This window comes from Molothrus aeneus, chromosome 3 (assembly GCF_037042795.1).
Source record: "Molothrus aeneus isolate 106 chromosome 3, BPBGC_Maene_1.0, whole genome shotgun sequence".
Classification (NCBI taxonomy): domain Eukaryota; kingdom Metazoa; phylum Chordata; class Aves; order Passeriformes; family Icteridae; genus Molothrus; species Molothrus aeneus.
This window is the reverse complement of record NC_089648.1, coordinates 48,496,472-48,518,200: the sequence shown is the minus strand read 5'-3', so window position 1 is coordinate 48,518,200 and position 21,729 is coordinate 48,496,472. Positions and strand designations below refer to the sequence as shown.

At 39.3% G+C, this 21,729-nt stretch overlaps 1 protein-coding gene across 7 annotated transcripts; it reads left to right on the top strand.

The window, feature by feature from the left end:
• Positions 1-1,046: 1,046 nt before the first annotated feature.
• Positions 1,047-10,669, top strand: MTFR2 (mitochondrial fission regulator 2). 7 transcript variants are annotated; one of them, XR_010783365.1, is made up of 9 exons: positions 1,047-1,127; positions 1,708-1,839; positions 2,182-2,286; positions 2,524-2,648; positions 4,614-4,828; positions 5,833-6,133; positions 8,126-8,312; positions 9,832-9,998; positions 10,099-10,214. XR_010783365.1 is itself a non-coding variant. In XM_066546855.1 (9 exons), the coding sequence occupies exons 1-9, from the start codon at positions 1,062-1,064 to the stop codon at positions 10,243-10,245; spliced, it is 1,344 nt and encodes a 447-aa protein (XP_066402952.1). In that variant the 5' UTR covers positions 1,047-1,061; the 3' UTR covers positions 10,246-10,669. The 7 variants fall into 7 exon arrangements, 3 of the variants coding, with proteins under 3 accessions (XP_066402952.1, XP_066402954.1, XP_066402953.1); XR_010783363.1 differs by having other exon boundaries at positions 10,096-10,212; XR_010783362.1 differs by having other exon boundaries at positions 9,832-9,993; positions 10,096-10,208.
• The last annotated feature ends 11,060 nt before the right edge of the window (positions 10,670-21,729 follow it).

The window sequence follows — 21,729 nt, the reverse complement described above, 5'->3', positions numbered from 1 at the left end:
CTTGAGAGATCCTGTCTCTTCCTGGCTTTCCAGTAGAGCTGTGTGTTCCCATTGTGTTGACACTTCCTCTTCTTTAGTGAGGTGTTGGAGGAGTAGGTGAGAAGTACTTTTTTCTTGTTCCTTTAAGGCAAGCATTGTCGTACAGTTTTTCTACACATATCCATTAAAACGTTTTACCCTTTCTCTCCTCAAGCTTAAAACTTCCTAGTCCCCTGAACCAGCAGTATGCTGTTACTACTGTGTGTGTTACCAGTAGTGCTACTCTGTGTTTGGTCTTAGAGAATGGATCCACCTGACATGGATAACAGTAACCAGCAATGCTGCTGTGGGAACTCCAGTACTAACAACAGGAACACCGACTGCACAGATGAGGGAAGGTCATCTCCAAGCATAGACTGCATAGCTGGAGGAAGAGGATATATCTTCTCCTAGAAGCACTTTTAGCACTGCTAACTTTCTTCAAGTTTTCAAATTCTCTTGAGGAAAACAGTAGAAATCTTACAAAGATGAAGGAAGAGCAAGTGTGGAATTTTAAAGCCCGGTTTTGAAGTCAGTGTAGTCAGGTGTTACTGGGCAGTTGTTGCATTGAGGATACTTTGTGTATTTGTTTTAGGAGTGTGAATGAAGTAGTTAGGAGTTTGCTACATCGAAGGCCTAAACCATCTCAGTATAGCTCCTTACTGTTAATTCAGTGAGTTCACAGGCCCTGGTGCATTTGTTCTGCTGGTGCGTGCTGTTTTGGCAGAGGCAGAAGCTACCTTTCCGTGAGTGCAGTCCCTTGGTCAGTCAGGCGTGTGAGCTGGCCGCGGTGCGCTGTGGCCCGCCTGCATTCCCGGGAGCGCTCCCTAGGAAGAGGGGCAGGTCCGGGCAGCGCGGCGTTCAAACCGCTCCTCCCGACACCCCCCGCGACGGGCCCGCCCTACCGCTCATTGGCTCTGCCGCGGCGCTGTCAGCTTCCTATTGGCGGGGCTGCCGCGGTGCCCCGCCCCCGGCCGCCGGCGGCGCGGCGGGCGCAGGCGGCTTCGCTCTGGGCGCTGCGGCGGGCACGGCCCCCGCCCGCCATGGCGCTGCTGCTGCTGCAGCTTCTCCGCCGGCTGCTGCGCTACCTCGGCTGGCCGCAGCACCAGGTGAGACCCGGCGGCGGCTGCCTGCGCCCGGAGAGCCGCTCGGGCGGGGCGTCCCTCTGCAGCCGCTTGGCTGGGCGGAGGGAGGGAGGGAGGGAAGGTCGGCTCCGCGGGCGGTGGGGCGGCTTCAGCGCCCTCCTTGCCCGCAGCCGGGTTTGTCGGAGCACGCTGCCCGCACGTGGAGGCACTGCCCTGACACAGGCGGTCAAGTGGCGCTTTTTGCCCTGAGCTGAACGTCAGAAAGTCAGTGGTGTTGGTTGCTCGTGCTCTGCTGTTTCAGATAAAAGGCTCCGTAGCCCTTGCCCAGTAGCAGCCAATGCCGTGCGCTCAGAGAGCCGGAGAGGTGCGACGGGGAAGCTGAGGAGGCGCTGGTGCCGGGCCAGGGGCTGATGTTGGAGCGTGGGGCTATGGGCAGCTCCTCCGGGGCTTGTCAGCAGTGGGGCACTGCTGCAGCTTGTGCTGCTGAGATAGTCCTAGCGTTGTTCGTGGGAAATCAGCGACTATCTCCAGGAGTGCTGATTTGGCTGAGCTGCCCTCGTTACTTTCTGGTTCCGTTGTTGGAAGCTGCTGGTTTTTTTGACAGGCCGCGTTTTTTGAAACTCACGTGTTTGGCAGCAGTATCAGTCGTACTCTCGGAACTTGCCTTCCTTCAGCAGTCTCATCAGGATGGCATTTCCAGCAGTTATATGCTGTCATAAGGAAGTATCAGGCCAAGGTATGTTAAATTTATTTCACTGCTTTGCTAATTGTTCTTTCCCAAGACTTACACAGCTGCATGTAGTTAATGGAATGAGCATTTTTGACAGTATCTCAAGATATTTACCTTTGTGCCTCTTAAAAATATTCTGTATTTTAGCAGTGTTTTAGACACTGTCATACTAGTGTAGGCTTCTTTGGACTTTCAGCTTGAGAAGAGCATTGAAAAGTTAGGTTAACCAAACTGCATTATATTTAATTACCTGTAAAATGGAATCATTAAATAACTTTGATTAAAGTGAGAATAAGAACTGGGGGCTTTGATTTTGCTTCTCCGGTTCAAAGGTTTTCTGCTTTTTAGGTCACATCTGTGTGCCAAAAAAAGGAATATGGATCTACTCGAAGTGTTGTCCGTAGACTTGGGACAATTCTTTCCTTGGAGCCCTACCCCAGACCTTATTTTCAAGTAAGAAATTTGTTGTCATGTGTATACTTCACCTGTTTGTATTTTCTTGTTTCTTAATTTGATCATAGGTTTCCTCTTCTCTTCAGCTTGTGTAATTGTGTGGTGCATCCCCTATACTCACTGTTTTCAACTTCATTATAGCACTGTTTAAAAATTCCTTTTTGCTGAGCCAGAACCTTCAGTATGTGCTGAATCCAGTTTCCCTTCATACCTTTTTTTGGCATTCTTTGTTTTTAGTTTGTTCAAGACCCAAGTCCAGTGGGTTATGATGAACAAAGTGCAGCTCCAGCTCCTGTGGCTCCATCACTTGCTGACGTCCTGTGGGTGGCAAATGATGAAGGACAAGTATGTACTAGACTTAGGTAAGTAAAAGTGTCAAAAGGAATAAAAGAAATAACTTTGGCCTTCTCTATGGTGCATGATTATGTCTTTAAGTTTGTTTTCCATTATTCCTAATCTTTTCTTGGAAACATTTTGGGCTTTTGGGTTTGAGGGGGAGTGAGGGCACTTCCTCCTTACCTGAAGATTAAGACTATGTAAAGGATTCTTTTCTGAAAGTTTTCTGAAATTGAGTCTCCTCTTTTCTCTTCATAGTAGTATGTCAGGTGCATTACTGGTACTTTAAATGATATTCACTTGCAAGTTATTTTGTGTGGGAGGGAGCTGGTTGTTGCAGTATACTGTAAGACTATTCCCATCTTTGTCTTTCTAGTTTACAGCCTGTTTGATAAACTTTATAAATGGGGAAACAAGAAAAAATATTTAAATGTCTCCTTTTGGCTTTGATTTTTTACAGTGCCATGTGTAAGCCTTGATGGCTGCTTTGATGGAAAAACAAACATAATTATTTTAAAATTTTAAAATTATTTTCAATATAGTTTATATAAATGTTTCTAGCTTTTATAGAGGGCTGAAGGAAAATATTTTTACAAATTACAAAATATTTCAGGTAGTGTGAAATGACAAATTGTCCTAGAATTTGCAGACACAAATAATATACAAGTCTTGTCTCTTTTTTCTTCCCTGCTGGAGAAGAAATAGAAAGTTGTCTTGCTGTTCCTCTAAAGATGTACTCAAAATCAGAGGATGAGTTAGAGCCAGAAGCAAGATTAAAATGTGCACACTTGTGTTGTCTTGTACTGCATCTGTATAGGACAATGTAATTCTGCTTCATATTGGCATTTGTTTTGTCTGTGACCTTTGTGGTACTTGCCAGTAATGAAAATACAAGAAATTGATGAATTCAAATGACACACTTTTTCTTGGAGAAGTTGGATACAGTGTGTTTCATCTTATGTTTCCTGAGGCATAATTGTTAAATTATTAAAGTTTGTTTGTAACAGCTGTAAAGTAGCAGAAGAACAAGAACATTGTTGAAAGAACAAAAAAATCCTGTCCAGTTTTGTCCTGCTCGTGCAGGCCAGATTCACAGAACTATGACAGTTCATTCTTTTGTTGTTTCCATTCTTTGTTCCTCCTCCTCCTCTGACTCTGTGGGATGTTTTTCAAGAGCAACTCTTCTAACTGATATCTTTTCCTTCTCAAGCAGTGTTTCTAGCGAGGGGGTTTTTGCAAATTAGAAAACAGTGCTTCAGGTCTGATTTGAAGTTAAAGGATGTTTAAAATAAGGGAAAAATCTGGGCTTTTTTCCCATCAAAGCTTAGTGCATCTTAAATGAATCAGGTAAACTTAATTTCTTTCCGTGTTTCATAATGAAATTCTGGTAGTTTGATTTTATACTTATATTTTAAGTTTATTTTTGCAGGCACAGACTTGAAACACTTTTTTAAATTAAAACCTGAGACAGCACAATTTTCTAATGCTGTCTTTGGTTATAGTAGCTTACAGAAGGTGAGATTCTAGTTCTGTGAGTCTGTATTAAACCTTATTATTTTCAAGTACATTTTCTGAAAGATTGTAACTACTTTGCTGCTGGCAGTGTTCATCTCAGAGTTTGATAAATTACTATAATTTCTGAAGCCTAATTAAGACATCATTATTCTTTGCCTCTCCTGCCTTTCATGTGGCAGGAAGGGAGAGACATCTTATGGTGTCAGTCTAATAATTATTGAATAATGACAATCTTACTGTGTGACTTTATGATGTTTAATTATCTGAGTGAATTATCTGACTGATTCTCACGATGACTTTGCAAGGATCTTCATTGTACTTGAGCAAAGGGAGACTTGAAACATTTCAGAAGTTATGAGTAGTTAAAAGTGTAGTCATCTTGCTGAGTGACATTAACTTGCTTGAACAGCCCAAGTAGTTTTGAGGTTTCCGTTGTTGGCTGAGCCCTTTGAAACTGTCCTTTTTTTGCTTTGTAGGACTGAACTGAGGAGAAAAGAGAAAAGTACGGCTCCTCCTCATCCATATCCACGTCTGGATTCAATACAGCACATTCCAAAAAACAGTGCACAAAAAGTTGGTGTTGATCAAGCAGCACTCCAGAAAATTTCTGCCCTTGAAGATGAGCTGACCTTTCTTCGTGCTCAGATTGCTGCAATTGTTTCATTGCAGACCTTGGGAAGTGTTCCCTCACGTAAGCCCTTCCAATTTGAAGCAAACCAATGTTCCTTTTTTTTGCTTTAGAGCTTGCCTTGTCTGATATTGGTAGAGAATATCCTTAACTTCTCTAACTGAAGATACACCAACTAAATTTACTGAATATAATATTTTGTTTTTCTTTTTGCTATTTGGTGCACTTTGTCTTTTCTGTTTTGTGGTCTATTTGCCAAGTTCAAATGCAATTTATCCTAAGTACTCTTTATACTAATTTCCATGTTGGTGAAGGAGTTTAGTAACATCGCTATCTATAGGCAACTAATAACTGTTTTAAAAAGTTAAAGACTTTGTCCCTTTGGGGTTTTGCACTGTTTCTAACAAATTATTAAACTAATGCATAGAGGAAGAATTCTAAGTCAGTCTGGTTGGGGCTTTAACAAAAACAAATGCTACAGACAGATGTATCCTGGGTAGTTGGTCTCTAATATGCACCTCTGTCTTGTGACCTCTTTTTTTTCCTGGTAAGTTTTGAGTCTCAATTGTCTTACTTGCAGACCAACCCCACTGTGGTTGCTGAAATACTTGGACTGGTGTGAGGTACTTGGTACTTTTGTGTGGCATTGTGAGGCACTTCTGTGATTCAGCTGTTGTGTTGGGTCTTCTCTGTCTCTTCTCCATTGCGCTCAGTATTGTAACCTGTTTTGCATGTTTTGTGATTATCTTTTGCTTCATGTAGGTTACTTCTAGACCATTGATCACCTTATGTAGCAGCAGGCTACTTTGCTGATTTATCTAGTGCCTAGATTGAAGACACAAGAAGTGAAAATCAGAGCAGCACAAGACACTTCTGATTATTACTTCATGTATTTTGAATTTTTGGGTTTGAAGTAATATTGTTTGTTTTAAGTTTAGTTCTTCTGTGTTGCAATGTGCAAGGTGTATAAAAAAAAGACTGCTTTCAGAGGGCAGTCTTATCTTGACATAAAACTGATTAATCTTAGATGCTAATATATGTTGTTTTTCTTCTCTAACTGTATGCAGAAGCCTTTAAAACACTCAGCACTCCAGGTGGATTTTACCCACTCCCAGCCATGACTTCTACGCCATTGTCCGTCTCTCACAATCACTTTGTAATTCCCTCGCCTCCTCCACTTCCTTCTGGTGCACCATCTGCTGTTGATGCTAGTAATTCTGCACTGGAACTTATCAAACAACGCCGAGCTGCAAGAAACAGTGATTCAGCTGCAGCTAACAGTACTGATCACCAGAGGACAAAGAACTTTCCCAGTATGATGGATGTTTTGAAAGACCTAAACAAAGTTCAGTTGCGAGCTGTTGAGAGGTAAGTTGGACTGGATGTGCATCTCAGCAAGCCAAGGCTATCTATCTAAGCATCAGCAGCACTTCAGTAGCACCAGAGAACACCAGTCATTCAAAGAGCAGCTACTCCTGACAAACTCAAGTTGGCAGCTTCTGAGTTCACATTGTGAAATATAAGATACTTGTGACATGGCTTTTAGATGCATTTAAAACATGCTGACTGATGCAGCATTTTAAACTGCTGTGCTGCTTCAGTATGCAAATCTCAGGTTGGTGTGGGGAGGTGAGAGGTTGCTTACAGGATTGCATGCACAGGCACAGGAAACTGATTTGAAAAAATAACCCTTCTGGATTCACTCTGAAAGGCCAAATCCTCAGTGAAATTTTAGAAAACTACTGCTAGCATACTCAAAATATCCTGGTTCAAGCTTTGAAGTGTTTACAAAAACATGTATCATTTATTGAAAATGTTTCATAAATTTGTATTTCAGTAGTGCAGTTGAATAGTACAGTATTCGGTAGGATTCTAAATATTTTTAGTGGTCAGCTGTTTTGATGGTAAGTGCAGTTGACTTGTAAAAAAAAATTGAAGTCTTTAGTTTTACTAAAGACTTCAATACCTCTTCTGGTCTCTGCTATGCTAGGTATAATAGAGATTACACCTTCAGTATTCTTTTCTGAACTTGGACTGAAAAAGTAAGAAAAACTGAGCCTATAATGAATATTAGAAGCTCTCAATGTGGAAAGAATGTCACTTGGCAAAAATTACTGTGTTCTCATGTCAACATTTTCTTAACTTGTGAGCTTTATCCCTGAAAATGACTAGGAAAGAACTTGGGCAAATAATTTGCATGCAAATCCAAAGCAACTCTTTATGCTTTTGATGACATTCTCACAGTAAATAACACAAATATAAAATGCACTTAGGTAAACCTGTGTGTTTCCTGTGTATATGTTTTTTTGTCTATAGTTCCATGTATGAAGAAAATGAGATGTTCAGGTTGACAGTTTTAACATCTTGAGCATGGGCATAATTAGCAGGAAGTGGTAGCTTGTACATCCAAAATACTTTCTGGATTTAGGCATCTATACATGTTCTGAAGTAGAGCTTAACTGAGTAATGAAAAATTTATATTTTTGGGAGGAGTAATAATTGAAATTGTTACAATTTTTCTGACTGTAGTTAATTGTGTGCACTGCAAAGGGAAGTCCTCTGTTCTCAGAAACTGAGAGCCTGAAGATCCCATTTTCTACCCCCCAAACACCATCTTACACATTGTGCAAGTGCTGTGAGGGCTTGTTTTTGTAGGGACCATGAACTCAGTCCTCTCAGGTTTTGTGTTAAGCAGCCATTACTGTAACTGCCAGACTTAAAACTTGGTGTTGTCAGTGTGCATTATTAGGTACAAATCATCAGCCTGGAAGTTGCACTTTACAAGCAGAACTCTGAACACTTCTAGATTTTTCCACCCACCACCCCCCCCAAGGTTTCTCAAAGGTTAGAAAGACTTATGATTTTTTGTTTTGGACTAGTCACTAGCTTCCACATTTATGCTAATTTTGGGGTGTAGTTGCCGTTTTGATTTCTGAATTTAAATGAACTTAAAATGAATAAAATTTAAATTAAATTATGTTCACAGTGATTATGAAATACCTTAGTGGGACATTCCCATTAACAGACTTAAATATAACTTTTAAATTACTTGGTATAAAAACTGCAATTTTGCCTTTTTTGTGCTTGTTATTTGCAATACTTTAACACTGTGTTGATTTTTTGCCAGCTTTCTTCATGGAACAGCAACAACTTGTGTTTTCAGGTTAAGAATGTGGCTGACAAGTTGTTGGGTGTAATTGTATCAATTGTATTTGATTAATTGTTTTAATGTAACAGCAGCATTACTTGTGTAATCAGGGATTTATAGAATGTTTACAGAAGTTGTGCCTCTATAAAGTTTGGATTAGTCAGCACAGGATTAGGGTCAGGAGACAATAACTTTTTTGTTGTCCTTCATAGGTCTCCTGGAGGTACTCCTCTTTCTAGACCTAATAAGATGCAAAGTTCAGATTGGGATCCGGTTGCTGTACTAACTCAAGCTCTAAAGCAGAAATTTGCACATAAAAATGATGATGAAGATGATTCCTTGGACAAAGAAAATAATTCTTTTGATAGCTCTCCATTTTCTAGTCCTGAGGTTCCAGTGGTATGTTTTTATATAAGAATTTGTGTTTGTACCCTTGAACTGACTGCTGTTTTCATGGATACTTGCAGAGTTTTCACAAGCCTAGAACTTCTCCACAATTTTTTTAGCCATCAGCCTAGGTAGTTACTTTCTTTAAAGTATAATCAAAGCAGAAAATCTCAAAATAATTTGGTGGATTTGGACTGGTAAATGCACTTCTAGGTGTGCAGAGAAAAAAACAACTTAGAAGACTGATTTTAAAAATTCATGTCATAGTTTGAGTGAACTATGGACCGTACCTTGATGGTACCTGACAGGTATCCATGCATAGAAACTGTGTGCTTAAACAGTTATTGACTAATTTTTCAAATAAGGATATTAGGAAGGTCCAGAAAGGTCTCACTAATACACCCTAACTGCTCAGAAATGGAAATAAATGCATAGTCTGTAATATTTTCCTTTGAGTGTAGTTTCCATACAGTTTGAATCTTTATCCAAAATGAGATTTGATTCTGTTGTAAAACCCATGAAGAATCCGGATTTTCCTAGGAACAAAGAAGTGGTAGACAGAGCCATTGGACTCAGGTGGTTCTGAGCACTGATTTCTGCATATCAGCCTGTGCCAGTTACCTCAGCTTATACAGTCCAGCAGTGCTGTTTTGTTGGTTTTTAGGCATTTCCACAAACCTCAGAACTGCTCAGATGAGATGGATAGAAATAGGTGGCACTAATTTAAATTATGTCTCTCTGCTTAGCAATTCTATCTTTTTATTGTAAGAGTGAGAGAAAAGATTTGGGCTGTGGCATTTGTTACCGTAATGGAGAACATACAGTGGAAATCCAGATATTCATAGATGTTCTTTGGAAGCTGCTCTTACATGTGGCTAGCTGTGTGGCTGAAAACTTGAGGAAAACTAATGTGTGTGTTCCTCTTTCTAGCTGTAATGATTTGATTTGATTTTTTTTTTTAATTTCAGCTGCCACAAGGATTTTTCCAGGCTAAATGTAGCATATATTTTACAGACTGCAGTGTGTCAGCAGTACGTGGTGCAGTCTTAATAAATTTCTTTGACTTTTTTTCCCCCAAAGGAGAAATTAAAATGTCCTAAAAATAACCATGCTGGTATTTTTGATGCTGCAGACTATTGCACTGCATAGCTGACATTCCTGAATCTAGATACAACGATCAAAACTAGCTCCTGGAACAGCTTGTATATGGAATAGCTTTTGTTCCAGGATTTGACAGCTGGATTATGAAGTCTTGGAAGAGAGACTGCTTAAGGCCAGCATGTTCAGGAGTAGATACAAAAAGATGGAATTTTTCTGGTTAAAGCAGAATAATCTCATGAGTTTGTAACCAAGCCTCTGTTAGCTGTTAAGTGTTTTGAAGAATAAATGTACTTAAACCAACTCTATAGACTTAGTATTCTATTCTTTCTATGTTGAGAGAAGTGCAACAACTCTTCCAAAATGTTTTTCTTGTAAACATCTTCTAATTCAGTTTCTTGGGTATAATTTTAACTTCGTCTCTGCTCTTCAGGTTGGGCGCTGCAGTCTGAAGCCAAATGCAAAACCCAGCCTTACAAGAACTGATGGAGTTAAGCAGGTACCAGCATGGAAAGCAAGAGCTCAGATATAGTGGAGGCTGCCAAGGAATGTTCAGTGTGTATAAATGGTGGGCCTACTTTGAAACTGCTGTAAGGTGCTGTAACGTGTTGTTCCAGATCATGTCTTTCCTATGCTTTTGAAGTTTGAGTATTGCAGGGTTTGTAAAATTACCTCTTCCTTCTCTTTGGTCTCTCAGTAGCCCAACTTGTGGATGTGGTGCTTTTACAAGAAGCACAAAACTGAGAGAAGGCTTCTATTGCTATGGAGCAGTGTCTTTGGAACCTGGGGAATCCAAGAGAGCAGTATGTGTGCGGGGAAAACAAAGATTTATTGCTGTGGGAGCTGAGGTATATGCTCTGTTTGCACTCCAGTGTAAATAACAAGGAAGTGTAAACTTTTTGTGTGTTATAACTACTGTATATAATGGTAATACTTTTTCATGAGAGTGGGATAGTTGTCTTGGTTTTCTTTGCAGTTTACTGATGCAACTCCTTATTCCATGTGCAAACAGTTTTCTAATTTATTTTGGGTCAGGAGATGAACTTTCATATTTGTGGAACTTTGTGCTGTGAGGAAACAGCAGGTCATCTATTAAATGCCTGTAATATGAGGGAGTTGCAGTCTGAGGTAAAAAAGACCTTGCAGAGAGATCTGCTTGCATACAGTCTAAATTCCATATGTAATTAAATATTAATTTATATCTTGGCATGTGCATGTGAACTCAGTTTTGTTTATGAGAGCTTATAAAATAAAATTCTCTTTATATTGTAGATGTGTGTGGTAGTGGCCTTTTGTACTGCAGACTCTTTTGTATCTTAAGAACTGATCATATTAGACAAGTTCTTAAATTGAGTTCATAAATCTTAAATTAAAGAAAAATTTGTATTTTTTCCTGCCAGAGTAGGAATGACTTAATGAAGCCACTTATTTACGAATTTATTATGATCCACTGATCACAGGAGCTGCTGTCACCTGATCTTTTGTCTAAAAATCCTGATGTATAAAACCCAAATCCTGTCAGACTGTTGAATGTGTCCCTTATATCCTGTGTCTCTTCTATTTCCATGCTCACTTTCATGGAGAAGACTGACAGCTGCATCCCCTCTTACTGCTGAGTCTTATTTGTACAGTTGTAAGAAATTAGTGTGCAAATACCATACTTACATTTTGGTTTAAAAAAATTATCTTTTGAGTAAAACTGGAGCTTAATTGATTTGATATATTATATGCTGCTAAAATTAAACCCTCTAAGCATTTAATTCTTCTGGATTTAGTAATTATTGGACTTTATCATATTCTCCCATTCCTTGATTGGTCCGTAACAGTTTGGCCTTCACTTTCTTCCAATGCTTCTTCCAAAATAAGCATTTGCTCCTTTCTCTACCTAGACTTGATAATTGCTATGAAATCTGTACAGAATATCCAGCTCAGCCCCATGCTGGATAATTTTACCCTCTTGCATCAAAGCTCCTCATTGTCTTTTGTCTGCTGCTCTGCTCTCTGCTGTACAAGACCAGCAGGCAGTGACAGTGAAGGAGGTCCATGCGGTGTCTGCTGAAGAGGACACGCAGGCAGGTGAGTCCCAGTGAGCATAAGGGCTGTGAATTGGCTCCCTCTTGCTCAGTATCTGCAGTGCAGTGAGTGCAAGTGATCTGGTCTATATCAGCGTTCCTAGATCCAGGGGGTGTCAGAGGTTGTGGCCCTGCTGTTGTGACTGACAAGCAGGATGGAATTCCTTCTTTGAGAGACCGAATTGTGTGCAAAGCCATACGGTAGTTACGTCAGTTGCTTTATGTGACCAACAGTTTCTTCTCCTCATGAAGAACAATTATTTTGGACTCCTTTTGCAATTTTTCTGTTCTCCCCAGAGTTCATAATTTAACTACAAGTTAGGCCAACAGAAGCAGTTTGCGGTGAGAATTTTGACTTTGGAAGTGTCTTTTCATTTTAGAAGGGACTTCTGGGAAATTTCTCAGTACCTTTTAACACAATAATCTAGTGTCAGAAGCATCAGCAAATTTTAGTGAGCTGTGTTACCCTTGTGGTTGTTGGATACTGTCTGATTTTTGTCATTTTGATGGGAATTGTGAAGTGATATAGTTTATAGCTGATCCACTTCCTTAGGGAAAAGAATAAGTAGTGGACCATGTGATTTTTTTTTTTCCCCACCCACATGTGTTACAAGAACAGATTCTTTATTCCAGATGTAAAGAAGTCTGTGGGTTGTATCTGGTAACATCTGACAGTTTTTAATACCAAGAAGTTGGAAAGCTTAGTAAAAGTTAGTAATGAAAAGCTCTATCACTCATTGCAGAGATTTTTCTCCCTTTTCAGAGCTGATGGAAATGTGGCTTTGTCATCTTATTTTCTTTGACTAATAAAACTTCTGTATCAACAACTGGGAACCATTCTTGCTTCCTGTGCCCACCTAGAATCCATTCCATGTTTTTCCTACAAATGCCCTTGTTTACATATGGTCCCTGACCGCATTGCTCAGTCACAATGCAAATCAAGAGTTCTGCTATTGATCTGGGAAAGGAGGAGGAGGCTCAGGAACACGAGTGCTCTATTGGTCTGCTGGCACGATCTTGTGAAAGGTTGTGCCTACTTATCACTGAAGACGTTGGAAAAACTTGCTCTCCTACCACTCCCAGTGAATTTTTGGGCAGGATGTCTTCCTTCAGGAGGTGCTGAGGTGGTTGCTGGAATGAAAGTCAGTTTTGTTTTTCTACTTGAAAGAATTAAAAAGTATGTATATGGTATCCAATTTTCCAGGTAAAAAATTGAAATGAGTAAATGTTTCACATATTTTGTGTAAAAGGGCTAGAAGGAAAAGTAGACCTTTAAATGCAGTCCTTTAAAAACATTTAGGAGATCCTAAAAGATTTGTGTTCTCTATCAGTGAGCTTCCCATTACAGGAAGACTTAATAATACAATTACCTGACAATTATTGTCAGAATACCACTGCTGACATATTCCTATAATATACCAAACCTATCCAAATACTCACTGAGGGACAATTAATATATAATTTGATGTGTATTAATTATTATATTAATAGATATTTAATTGATCAATATTATCTCTGTACATGGATGAAGATAGAGCAGAGAGTGTCCAACAGTATTAACTGACCTCAGTCAATTCTTGTTAGCAATTAATGACATGGTTCTTTAGTTTCACCTGAATAGTAAAATTATATATAGGGTTCTTGCCAAAGCCAAAATGACAAAGGGAACCTACTAGACAAGTTAGCCTTGAGTCAGTGATCAGATACCTTGGGGAAAGGAAGTTCTGCAGGCAAGACTATTGAACCAACTAAAAAAGAGATATGATCAAATGAAATACAATTGAAGGAAAAAAAAAAATCAGGAGTTTTAGTGGCTACAAGAAAGTGGTCTGAGAGAAAATCAGGTGCAGTGCAAAGGACCAAAAGATGCCAAAACTAACCTGACAGATGTTGCAAAAGCAGGGGAAAAAATCAAGGAGAAAGACAGAACTTTGAGGGGAAGATATGAGGGACATGGCATGGATACTTAAAAAAAAAAAAAATCAATCTTCGCCAAACTGAAAGCCATCAAAAGGCATGGCATGCCATCAAGTGCAGGGACCAAAGCTTGCCAAAATTGATCCATTAAAATTCCAGAAAGAGAATAGAAGGACTTCCAAACGTGATGTCCCAGTGTTAAGGAAGGGCAGCTGCAAAGTGTTATTCCCCCTTTTTCTTAAATTTGTTTGCTGGTGGTTCTAGGTACCTGGGAGATATTTATCATCCTGATTCCTCTACTAGGTTGTCAGACCCCTATGTTGTTTACCAATACATTTTTCATCGTGATGCTGACTTCAGCTACATCTGTATTACCTTCCAGGTTTATCTGAATATTTTATTGTGTACTGTATTTTAGGGCATTGTTGCACGTTTGTGTGAAATTGAGTAGTTTACAGCAAGGAAGGTGCCCTGCTGTGCCTATTGTGTGCAAACAAAGAAGGACTGCTGCGTCATGGGATGGTTGGAGACATCTTGGGTACAGTAATCCCAGCGCACTAGTGTTTTCAGTTCTCAGAGAAGTAAGAAGGGGAGTCAACAGTTCTGCTATCCTGGACTTCTGCAAGACAGACTTTGGCTTGTCTAGGAGACTGAGTGAATCTCTTGAAGGACAGTCCCAGAAGGCAAAGGAGTCCAGGAAAGATGACATTCTTCAAGAAGAAAATGCTACTGGCAGAGTAGGAGGTGATTTCTGTGGAGGTGGGGAAGACCTGTCTGGCTGGACGCAGAGCTTTGGCCTATGACCTTTGGAAGAAGGGGCAGGCAATGCAGGAGGACTACAATAATTTTGTGAGGCAACTCCAGGAGAAAATAACAATAGTCAAAGCCCAACTAAAACTTAGTCTGACTACTGCAGTAAAAAAATGTTTCTCTAAATACATTAGTAATGACAGGGAGGCCAAGAAGAAGCTTCATAGTTTTTTGGGTATGGGGAGAAACATAGTGACAGAGGACCTGAAAAGAGGCCAAGGTACTTAATGCCTTCCTTCTCTCATCCTTTAATAGCTAGACCACTTGTTCCCCAGGTACCCAGCCCCCCAAGCTGGAAGACAGGGACAGAGAGTGGAATGAAGCCCCCATAATTGAAGGGGAAATGGCCAGTGACTTGATGCCACACTTGGACACTCACAAGTTTATGAGGCCAGATGGGATCCACTCAAGAGTACTGAGGGAGCTGGTGGAAATGCTCACAGAGTCACTTTCCATCATTTATCATCAATCTTGGCTAATAGGGGACTTTTACTAAAGCCTTTGACAGTTTCCCACAGCATTCTCCTGGAGAAACTGACCTGTCGTGCCTTGTACAGATGCACTGTGAAAACCTGGTTGGACAGCTGGGCCAAGAGAGTGTTGGTGCATAGAGTTACATCCAGCTGGCAGCTGGTCACTAGTGGCATTTCCCAGGTACCAGTTTGTTGTCATCATATTTCAAAGGCTCCCATACCTTCTTGGTGATTTCTCAAGGGCAGCTCCTCGCAGCACTGACTCCCTCTTCTTCTCAGTACAGACAAAAAACTTCAGCCCTCTTCACAGCCCAACCAACAAGCTCCAACTCTCCCCTCACCCAGCTAACCCACTCTTTTGTAGCACTCGTCTCCTTATTGGACACAGCTGTGGCCTGTTAAGGGCAGGCCTGTTCCTAATCTTTGGTGATTAGTACAGCTGCAACTCCTCACGTGTGAGACACCTTCTGCACTATTCTCTTACATTCTATCCCTCCACATCAGTTCTATCTCAATGTGGGGATTGCTGTTTGTAGATGTTTCAGTGATTTACAGCAATGTACACCATTCTGCATAGTTATGCCTTGAAACACTTTGTTTAGGAACTCAGTCCTGAATTGTGGTGCTAGTTTTCACAATATCTAAAACTGTATTGTGAGTAAAGGCTAAAGATGACAGCTGTCCTCCTACTTCAGAGAAATTTGGCACATGTCAGTATTATTTGGCTGGATTATTTACAAATTTTGATTATAATAATCAAAAGGCCCTTCTTTTGATATTCATTATTTTCCCCAATAATCCTGTCATCAGGACCTCTCCTTCTGCAGTGTAAATTTGAATTTTATTTTTTTTTTTGCACACTGAAAGAACAACAGCATGGTGCTTTTGTTCCAGCTGTGTTTCTAGACCTCCTTACATTTTCATTTCTGCTTACATTTTCATCCAGACTGGAAAGCTAAAGTAGGTCTTAAAAGCAAATTATTTATGTATCTTAGGAAGAGTGTTCAGACTTTCATTGTTTTTGGGATGGATGTATTCTGACCTTTTGTTTAAGGCTAATTTTAGGCATTTGATTTCAATGGGACACAGAAGCAAAAGCAGCAGTCTAAATTCTCTCTTTAGGTAACAGAGACATGGCAGTAAAGTCTGCAGGGGTGGAGTTGGCAGTGATTGCTTCAAACTTCTGATCAGCTAAAAATGTCTTAGATTAAAAGACATTTGAATATCTTTTAAAATAATTGATACAAATAGTTTTTACATTTTACAGATAAACTGCATGGGTTTAACCACAAGAGAGCAGTATCACACCGGGTCTATGTTGCAAGTCTTCAACTAAAAGAGAAATTCTGCTTTGTCAGCATAAAGTCTCACAACAAAATTTTAATCCCTTTATCTTTTTATTTTTATAGTGATATACACTAAATTGTAGGGGTAGATGATTCTATCTTATTAGCATTATGATGAACTGTATTTATGTGCACTTGGATTAGTAAAAAGTCAACACCTGGCTCATTTATTCTCTTCACAAAATAAAACTGCTACTTCATTTTCTGGGAGAACAGGCTGAAAATTTTATGTGGTGAGTTAGAGAAGAGCTTGAGCTGGCAGTAATTTTTTTTCTGAAAAAATATTCTCTTTATCCCGTGTAAAATGACCATTGGAGATTTCTCTTTGTGGTCCAGTACACACATAACTCCTAGCTTAGTGAAAATATGCTGCTTTTTACTGATTAAAAGTCAAAGTGACAATAGGGCATAGAGATACACTTTTTTTTTCTTTCAAATGAAACACTATACTGCTCTTCTGTAAACATATGCATTCTTTGCTCCTCACATGTACAAAGTGACTTGAACCAGTTTAGGTGTATCCATAAAGCTGGGTATGGGGATGTTTGCAGAGCTGGGCAAATTTTAACCTTTAGTGGTGTCAATCTTTGAAGTGTCCACTTCATTCTTCCTGTCTGTGCTTTCTCTTTGGTAGCCAACATTTTGTTTAGTCAGAAAAGTTAAACCAGATTGATTGTTCCCACTTCTCTGTTTCACTTTATAGTTCTCGTGCCATAACACAGCAGCTGTGTTTGCTGGGAGGCAGTTGCCACTGAGCAACAGCTGCTGGCATAAAGGAGCAGTAGGAATAAATTTAAAGTAAGCTTAGTTTTAGTTTTTTCCCTGTGTTATTTTTGCCTCATGGCTGTTTGATGCATTGTTACCTTACAGTTTACAGCTGTAAGTATTTGTCCTGTTTTTTCTACAATGGGAACTGTAGAAATAACTGAAATATCAGAGGTTGTGTGTTCTACTGCTGAAGTGAGGGGTTGCTGTCCTTTGGAATATTGGGGGTTTTTAATGTGTATTCTGTTGTTTCTTACTCAATTTTGTCTGTCTGGTATTTTTGTCATCATTTTCTAGCAGGTATTTTTGCTTGACTTGCATACCACGTTTGACTGTCATCTACTGGGGCAGGCTTGATAAACCAGGCTGTTTTTAAACTCTTTCTTTGCTTGTATGGAAGTGTTTCTGAAGGGAGGACAAACTCAATGTTCTTGGTGTTAATTTATTAAGTGGGGAGTTCCTTACCAGCATGTACAGTGGGAAAATAATATTCAGCTCAGTATTTTGTGATAGTAAAAACAGGTAGTTTGAAGATGCACTTTGGTTTGACTCAAGTGAGATATGAGCATTATCAACACCTCCTGTTCCTATCTGCTCATTTGACCACTCCAGTATTTTTCATCCATTTGTGTTTGCTTCTTCTGTCTGTTCCTCTCATATGCACTGTCTGCACATGCAAGAATTATATTAAGGCTTTACTAGTTACATTTCTGAGGAGTCTGCTTTTTCAGGACTTCTAGCAAATCCCAGGCTATTTATTATTTTTCAGTAGTGGCATAGCCTTTCTCTTACTCTTTGCAATTTGAAGAGTATACTTTGTATTTAGTATATCAGAACAATGCAGCTGCTAGTGAGACTTATACCAAATAAGTATAACCTAGCTTGTCGCTGAACTGATTTTTCATGTTAAATTAGGCTTTTTAGTTCACAAATAAAAGAATATATTGAAGAAACATTGACATAAGGCGAGCAAAATAAACAGAATTTGTGAGATCCTGCTTCGTGCCTTGTGAGCTCTCGGAGCTGTTGCTAGGAGAAGAGCTTGGTAACAGTGCTCAAAGCTGGTAGTTGCCTGGGGAACCCAGAGACACTTGTGCTATTTCTACACATCTGTACCAAATCACAGTATTTTTCTTCCATGTACCCCCTTTTTCCTCTTCTCTAGCATAATAAAAGTTGTGGGGGATCTTTACCACAGGACTAAGTCCTTTGTCATCCTTCAGCATACAGGTCTCACAGTCAAGACTTAGAAGCTTTTATGAAAATGGTACTTGGCCAGATCTTGACTGAGCACGATAGTGCTGAATAGCTGACCCAATACAGATTGAGGATGGTGAACATCACACCTGGTGATGGGCCCTGGTGCTTTTATTTGGAAGTTGTTGCTGTTCCATTGCTTTAATATGAGTAAAAGTCTCACTTAGGAATTGCATAGATTTTGGGAAAAGTGGAATGTATTTACTGAGGAATAAACTCAGGATCACTAATTACCAGTGAAGTAATTATTTGATGGAGGAATAAGTTAAACTCTGCTTACTAGAACAAAAAACTTAGAACTGCAGATGGCTAAGCAATTTAAATCTGCAAATTCTAAAGAAGCTGGCTGTCAGACATATCTGGCCCTTTATATTTACTTTGAATGAACTTTACAGTAATACAGAAATTCAGAAAATTGTGTCATCTAAGTTTTCTTTTTAAGAAAAGTGGGGTAAGACATATGACTATAGGTCGATTGGCATGTATCAATTCTAGGCAAAAATACCCTGTACAATGGTATCCTTTTGCACAGTTGGAAATATGGGATTGATCTCTTGTGACTTATTGTAAAATAGATGTTTTAGATCATCTTTAACAAAAGTAGCTGCAATAAAAGAGTGTAAATTAGAATGCAACATTTTTATTACCCACAAAAGTAGATGTTAAATGGATGTAGAACTGATTAGCTGGCAGATAATAGTAATCACTGAAAGGAAGTATTTCTACTAAAGATTACAGAGAATGGTACTGGGCTGATGCTGTTTCATATTTTTAGTAATGAAATAAGTGATAAAATTTGTGGATAATTAAAACTAGAAATTACATAGAGAGAAATAATGAAGATGTGAATGATGGCAAAAAGCCACAATGATAATGCCATAGCAGGTTAGGTCTTCAGAAGGAAAGTACATTCTAGTACAGTCAGTTGAAAAACTATAGAGCTGTTTCATTCACACTGTATTATTTCAGAAACAGAAAATCTGTTTGCAGTGACTTATTTGTCAGTGAATGCACGAAGATTAAAAAAAGTGCTAAAAGCTTCTTTCTGTGTCAGAGAGAAATTTTAATACTAGCCAGTTGTAGGAAGTGAGAACTAAAATAATTTAAATGAGAGTGCATTTCAATAATGAGCATGACATCCACAGTGGGAAGTGGTGACTTTATTTCTTCTCTGTAGTAGAGCCCAGTGCTGGTTTGACAGTGACCCAACTACAGAGTGAAACAATTGTCCCTTTTTGACAACGGTGCCTTCCTTCCTCATATGTTTATTTTCTAGTGTATTTATCATAGGTTGTCTCAGAAAGAGAACAACTCTTACTATATTTGTTTTACATTTAAAGTCCTCTTAGTTTCACAGACTAACTTGTGCTGCTCTTGAAGGTGGAAACTCTTTGCCAATATTCAGATATTTAAGAAGACTTCATTCCATCACAAATCTCAGTAAAATTGAAGCTTGTAGATGTGCCATGCCAGCTGAAAAATGACATCTGCATTATTATATAAGATGTCCCTGAGAGCAATGTAACACCCACAGGCAAAACTTCAAGCTGTCAAGTAACTCAAGTGATGATGTAAGCTCTCCCTTTAAATTAATGGCACTGAAGTATCGGAAAGAATTGCAGTTGGGTTGGTGAAGGAATAAACTCAAAAGGAAAAAAACAAAACAAAATGGGACCCCAAACCCCTACCAACATGTCCAGATTTTTTTAAGATGCCTGGAGGTCATCAATTCACTTTTTCCACAAAACCATAGAAGTTGTGCTCTTTTATCATTGAAGTAAAAGCTGTCCTTTCACATGTTGCTCTCTTCAGGATCTGTGATGATTTGCTTCTTGACCTCTAACATGACTCTTTTATTAAATTATTTCTATTATAACAACTTGTCATGGGAGCAGCATGGTGTTCCTTGTGCAGTTCCTGATCCATAACTAGAGCACTCCAAAGTGTAACCACAGTAAAAATAAATAAACTACACCTCTATTTAGCATTTCTCATACAGCATCACTTGAGTTGTCATAATCAAAATCCCAGATAATTTTGTTGGTGGTTTGTATTTCAAAGCCTGTCAACATAAAGGCCTAAGTAGTTGAACTGTTCAGAAAAAACTGTTCAGAAAAAAATGGAGGCTATTGGTCACACAGGATTATATTGTGACATGTTTAGGTCTTAGGCAAGTGAAGGACTTGGTAAAAGGCAGCTGAAGTCCAGACTTTTCCTATGCTTCACCCTAAGCAAACATTAATAGTAATATCATTGACTGTTCTTTCTTAAAACTGGAAAACTGAAATACTCTTTAAAAAAAGAGAAAATATTTCATACTATTGTAAAGTATGCTTAATAAAAAGTGGGATGGGAATTGAAGCAGGTCTGAGCCTCAAGAAGCTGTTTCTCTTGAAATCAAAAAGACAGGCTTTATTACAATAAAACCTCCACAGTTTTATCTAGGGAGAACATAGAAATCATCAAGGAAGACAGAAAATAAAAAAGGGGTTGTGACCTTGCATGCAAGTCTTTGCTTCTACTTAATACCTTTCTGAGTTGCAGCAAAGTCTCTTGGGCCCCTCTCATGTCTGGCTGACTGCGAAGGCTCAAAAGAATTTTATTTACTTGCTGCATTCTCTGAGTGAGCTGTGAGCTTCTTGCTGTGGCTCTCTTGCATGAGATATCCTGCAGTTTCTGATCTTTCTATCTTCCAGCTAAATCCAGAGCATCTCAGAGAAGAAAGAATTCCCTGCTTCTCTTGAGAGGGAGGGGGAAATCACATTGCTCTTTAAAATAACGTAACTTACGAATTCCAATTATGTTTGGAATCATAATAGGTACCATCATTTCCCAAATCAAATTATTTTTTGTGTTGCTTGTGATTAGTTGGTGTTTTGAAGAAGCTGACCATAATTAGATATGGAGGGGAGGGGAGGGGAGGCGATGAGGGCAAGACCTCCAAGAAGGTAAAAATGAGGCTTGATAACCAGTTTTACTTCAAACAGGACTCCTGATAGACCAAGCACAGAGGATTTGTGAGGATAAAGTGCAAAAGGAAATCAACTGCACAGCTTCTTATCCAAGTTTTTTCACTTTGATTCATGAATCCCATCAGGTAACATAATTTCTGTTTTATCTTTGTAACTACAATGGAGTTAAATGAAGGAAGTGTGTTTGCTCTGTTAAAACTTTAGTACACACCTTTATGTACCTAAAGCCAATGTGCCAATGTCACTTAGCCATTTTGAGTAGCTGATGTACCCATCCCAAATCTTATTTATGTTTCTTGATTTGTTTAATATCTACCTTTATATAGGCAGTCTTCAGGCAGTGGCATTGTTGAGGAAGATTTCCTTTTCATGTGGGAACTGGGGCACTTACCATGCACATCTGTGTGCATATTAATTCAGCCCTAGCACTGAATAAAAGAGACTTCAAAGCACCAGAGTGCAAGGGGCCACTCCTTAATGGTCCATGCAGAAATGGTGGAGCTGGTGGCAGTAACTTTCCTGATGCACTGAGGGAAATAAATGTGCCACATAAATGTTGTACCACAAAGGGCAATGGTGATGCCTCAAACTAGTTGTCATCTACATGGAACCTCATCCCAGCAAAACAGTACATTTTTTTAAACAAAGTAATTCCACTCATGTTTTGGTCTCTCAGCTGAGGATACTAATGTATCTATTTTTTCTCCTCCTTCTAGAAG

Bases quoted from the DNA above. Each gene is read 5' to 3' on its own strand.
- MTFR2 (XM_066546855.1), top strand. From the start codon at position 1,062: ATGGCGCTGCTGCTGCTGCAGCTTCTCCGCCGGCTGCTGCGCTACCTC. The intron at 2,287-2,523 runs GTAAGAAATTTG...CTTTGTTTTTAG, and splicing joins ACCCCAGACCTTATTTTCAA to TTTGTTCAAGACCCAAGTCC. The intron at 8,313-9,831 runs GTATGTTTTTAT...TCTGCTCTTCAG, and splicing joins CTAGTCCTGAGGTTCCAGTG to GTTGGGCGCTGCAGTCTGAA.